Source organism: Dermacentor silvarum, chromosome 2 (genome assembly GCF_013339745.2).
Source record: "Dermacentor silvarum isolate Dsil-2018 chromosome 2, BIME_Dsil_1.4, whole genome shotgun sequence".
Taxonomy (NCBI): Eukaryota; Metazoa; Arthropoda; class Arachnida; order Ixodida; family Ixodidae; genus Dermacentor; species Dermacentor silvarum.
Genome location: NC_051155.1, coordinates 196,757,524 through 196,762,408, shown reverse-complemented (window position 1 = coordinate 196,762,408; position 4,885 = coordinate 196,757,524). Strand labels below are relative to the sequence as shown.

The 4,885-nt window shown below is 50.3% G+C and overlaps 1 protein-coding gene across 1 annotated transcript; it reads left to right on the top strand.

Moving 5' to 3' along the window:
• The first annotated feature begins 442 nt into the window (after positions 1 to 442).
• Positions 443 to 4,885, top strand: LOC119440640 (cholinesterase 1). The gene is made up of 2 exons (XM_037705532.1): positions 443 to 1,947; positions 4,720 to 4,885. Exons 1-2 carry the CDS (start codon positions 443 to 445, stop codon positions 4,883 to 4,885), a joined length of 1,671 nt encoding a protein of 556 aa, XP_037561460.1.

Below are 4,885 nucleotides of genomic sequence, written 5' to 3'. Positions count from 1 at the left end.
TCACATAATTTCTGGTGCGCACCTCTCCTTTGAGTTTAGGCCAGCAAGAATTATTTTTTGCCACATACCGTGTAATTAACTCGAGACAGTCCTCTTTCAGTCCCTTCACATAAATTTGATTGAGAACTAGTTATTCTTATCTGTGCTGTGGATAAAGATAAGTCTACACAAGCATTTTGGCAATGATTAATTGTGGCTTTCCGAGGCAATCACTAGTGCGCGAAGGCAAAGCTCTTTACCTTCATTAATAATGCAAGGTTCAGTGCGCTCGTATATAGTGACGATTAAAGGCTCCTGAAGGTTTTTTTGTGTGATACGCACCGTTAACTTTGAGTCATGTCAGCAGGAACTTTGTCTTTCACAGTCAAGGGCGCACCGTATACAGGCCACAAATAACCGCTCACGACTCGAAGGTGGACCACAAGTCGTACGCCAGTCAGCCATGCTCTCAGCGGTGCCAGCAGAGCTACTCATTCTTTTCATCGCTACGACCGGCGTTCCAGCAGACAGGTACATCACGACTGAAACACTCAACGGCCATGTAAGGGGGGTCATTGAGGAGGTGGAAGGCATAGACGTGGCACGGTACTTGGGAATTCCGTACGCGGAACCGCCTGTCGGGGAGCTGCGCTTTCGGAGACCAGTGCCGACAAAATCATGGCGTCCCACGACTCTGGACGCACTAGAGTTCGCAAGCCCTTGCGCTCAAGCCAACGGTTCTCTTCCTCCGGTTCCCTGGCTGGTAAACCGAGACCAAGTCAAAGAGGACTGCCTCTACCTGAACGTGTGGAGCCCCGTGGGAAGACCCAAACCATTAGGAGTACTCTTCTGGATTCACGGCGGGGGCTACAGAACAGGCACTGCCTCGGCGTCCCTTTACGACAGTAAAGCCTTGGCTGCTGTTGGCGATATCGTAGTCGTTTCGATCAACTTCAGAGTCGGCTCTTTTGGATTTCTCTACACTGGTCCTGGCTCATCCAGCGGCAACTACGCTCTCTGGGACCAGCACCTCGGCCTTCTCTGGGTGCGGGACAACATCGCTCAGTTCGGAGGCGACCCTGGCCGAGTGACCGTGTACGGCGAAAGCGCCGGCTCGATTGGAATCGGTGCGCTGCTCGTCGCACCTCGTAACGCCGGTCTCATTCGTCGTGCTATCATGTCCAGCGGAAGCAACTACTGGTTGGTTCCGCCGCAGAATGTCGTGGGCCACTCGTACACCGACCGAATCGCCAAGTACGTTGGCTGCCTGGATCAGTCGAAGCCGTCGTCGAAGACACATCCCGAGGAGGTCATAGAATGTCTCCGCAGGGCACCCGTCGCTAAGATAATCGATGCTGAAGACACCCAGTTCTCCACAGAGCTGGTGACCTTTACTCCTTCCCACGGTGACGACTACCTTCCGCTGCCGGAGCTGGATGCCATCGCCCGAGGCCTCTTCATTCCTCTGGAGAGTATTCTTGCGGGAGGCATGACAGAGGAAGGTAGCATGTTTGTCTACTTTTGGGGACCATCCTTCGCCAACATCTCGTCGGGGCCCCAACTGAGGAAACAAGAGGTAGCCGACTTCGCAGCGCGCCACTACTTCGGCTTCTTGCCCAAGGCGACGCAGTCTATGATCACCGGCAGCTATCTGCGCCGTGTACCTGGGGTCTCTGACTGGAGAGGAAACCTGCGAGCGCTGATGGACACCCTGGGTGACTTTGTCATCTTCTGCCCGACCAAATTCTACTCCGAGGCATTCGCCAAGACGAACCGTCCCGTATACTTCTACGTGTTCGACTACCAATACAAGCGCGGCCTTTGGCCACCCTGGATGGGTGCAACGCATTTCGAGGACCTCCAGTTCACGTTCGGAATGCCTTTCCGTTTTCCCGAGCGCTACTCGGATGCGGATCGAGAGCAGAGCAGAGTTTGCATGCAAGTCATAGGCTCGTACGTCGACACTGGGTACGCTCAAGCTACATTTTCTACTTTCCACCCTTTTTGTTAATCGTTTCTTGTATGTGCTTGTCACAACCATAAGCAAATTAATGCCGCTTTCGCGCGAGAGCTGTGCGCCATCGAAGGCTTCTTGGCTTCAAGATTAGACTAATCTATAGTATTTTGGAAGCAAATTACTGCTACAACGCCAGTGGACTTCTGTACAGCAAAGGCTACATAACGGGGCGAAAGTCTGGAGACCTATCGCAGCAGTGTCGCCGAAAGCTTTATCCTTAAGTTAGCATATAACATTAGGACTAATTTAACGTCACGAAACTTGAGTGGCACCTTGAATCATTTCCGTTTTCATGTATTTCTTGCCTTTCTTGCGACTGACAGTGCCATTACGCTGCCTTACGTCTGCTAATAGTTAAAAAATATTGAGTTATCACGGTCATTCTTCTGCCCGGCTTACACATAAGAGCCAGATAACAGCCGTCTGATTGTTAAGTGAAAAGAAATTGAGTAGGTAGCGTTCTGTTTAACAAAGCTAGCGCCTGTTTTACGTTAACAGACGACCCTGTCAGACGCGGGCGTGTGAAGTTGTACATCACAGGGAAACCACGGAAGCTTCACAGAACCTCGACTGCCCGAGGCGTTTTATCACGTTCGTGCTTGTGTGAAAGCGTTTGTTGGACGCCTGCTTAGCCGCACCGTAAATCAGCCGGGGACGTAAAGTTTACGTATGGCTTACCGCGCACAACAGTGAACCTGGCTCAGTCCGAGGCTCTGAAGCACTAAAGACGTAACGGCCGCCGTGAACTTAACACCTGCAAGCCTCTCCTCATTGTTCGAAAACCAGCCGAAGGTCTTGTTTCGGAGTCAGAAAATGCGAAAACACCAGCCAATGGCTGACGGCGCGGGAAAGGCAAGTCCAGAACTCTCGAAGAAAACATCTCAGGAATAGAAACCGCGCGGTTACGCGCTCAACAATCGTTTCCACGTTCTTTTGTTGGAGTCGCTGCAGGCCACCGTTTGTTTGGCGCCGATGAAACGCACCAAACAGGCCGCGGGCGTACCCGAAACGGAGCCTCGCTTCGGCACCGCGAGGTCGTGGAACCATTCCAGCTTTGACTCCGCGCTTGAGATGCTATCGGGCTCGTGAACGAACACTCGCACAAGTTTTGCTGTGCACAGATCTCTCTGGCGGGCCCGTTCGCACGTGTAGGTCGAACAGCAAGTTCATGACACGAACCTGAGTATTCTGTGCACAACATATGTCCCGCTTCGTTGCATATTATCAGCCGGTATGTTGGCGAATGTGGAAGCCTATGTGGCTGTCTTCAGCTCCATTTAATTGCGGTTGCGAGCGGACTCGCTTTTGTAAGAGCAGGACGTAAGTTGAAGCCGGCCAGATAACTTATTGCTCGACTTTATCGGTACCAACAAAAGGCCCCTGGTCAAAAACGGAGGAAGTGGTCGCCAACGTCGTCCCTAATTGCGCATAATGATGCCATTAGAGCAAACGGTCCGCAGCCCGTTTATGGCCACGTGTACAAGCTGCACAGTTGTGGCTGTAGCTATAGATAGCTTCCTTGCTATACTGTTACTTTAGCGAACATGCTTAAGTGCCAGCGACCTGCGGCATCTCTGTGTGTAATCGCAGGATTTATGCCCCTGACACAGAACCGAAAATTCCTTGCGCCAAATCTCGCATTGTGAAACACGTTCGACTCGTTTTCACCATACAGGCTTTAGCAAGCTGGCAGCAGCAGCTTGCCGTACTATTTGGGCCGATCCGTGCATATGATGCAAGCTTGCATTGAGTGCCGCCACCTTATTATTTCCCGCTAACTGTTCGCAACTTCTACTTGTATGAATAAAATAAGATTTATTAATTTTGACATACAATTTAAGTGACGTACGGCACGCTGCGATCAAGAGAGAGACAGAGAGAAAAAAAAAGAAAGACAGGGAGGGTCGCGATTAAGAACCGCTCATATGTTACCGGAAAGGTTGTCCTGATCGGTGCATATGTATGTGCATGGAGGATAATGTCGCACGACATACTTCCGTATACACTATTTCGCTTACGTAAATAGCAATAATTTATTACGAAAGGTCTCAAATATAAGGCAATAAGATGAAATAATAATAAGATGAAAGCGTGTTATCGGGTGTGAACACTAGCAGAGAGACAGAAGTGAGAAAAGGGACAAAAATATTCCTAAACTAGCTATGACGCCACAAACACAACACAACCAACGATTTATTCTACGTCGTGCACAACTCTGTATACATGTGTTTCGTCCATGTCTGCTTCGCTCATAACAATGCTTCATCCTTAATTTGGGCGAGTAGCTGCTCGCAGACGTAAATGAGTCATAATAAAGAATCACAGCTGCGTACTTTAATAATATTTTTAATAAAAATTGACATTTCCCGTTTCAAGCGTTACAATGGTAGCTAAATATTTTCACACACACAAGCAACCACTCAGCTTTTCCGCGTAAGGCAAGGATGAAATACCCGCGGGCACCTTCGTCTGCTTATGTCTGCATAGCCGGGGTCGTAACGTCAAATTAAAACAGCTCTTCATCGGCCATCTTAGCGCTCGTGCGTATTCAGCATCTGTGCAGGCGTAAAACTTCTTCCACTCACACGTTTTGCTCGTAGATTAGCTTGAACTAGTAACTAAACTGACAAACTCCTAACTGAAGGTCATTGACCTTGGGCCTTGAGCTCGGAGCACTGAGCGTGGCACGCGAAAATAGAAGTGCGCTGGCCTTTGTCTCGCAGGAAGCCTGCAGTGCCGGGAGGCGGCGAGTGGCCGACGTTCACCAAGGAGCAACCGCTGCATGTCTTCCTGCGTGCGGTCAATGCCAGCATCGGATCGGATTTTCACGGCGAAGGATGCGACGTCTACCGCACGCTGTACAAGGTTCTGGGCGTCCCAGTTCCCTGA

Coding starts and splice junctions, on each gene's coding strand:
- LOC119440640 (XM_037705532.1), top strand. CDS start 443: ATGCTCTCAGCGGTGCCAGCAGAGCTACTCATTCTTTTCATCGCTACG. Junction 1,948..4,719: donor GGCTCGTACGTCGACACTGG/GTACGCTCAAGC, acceptor TTTGTCTCGCAG/GAAGCCTGCAGTGCCGGGAG.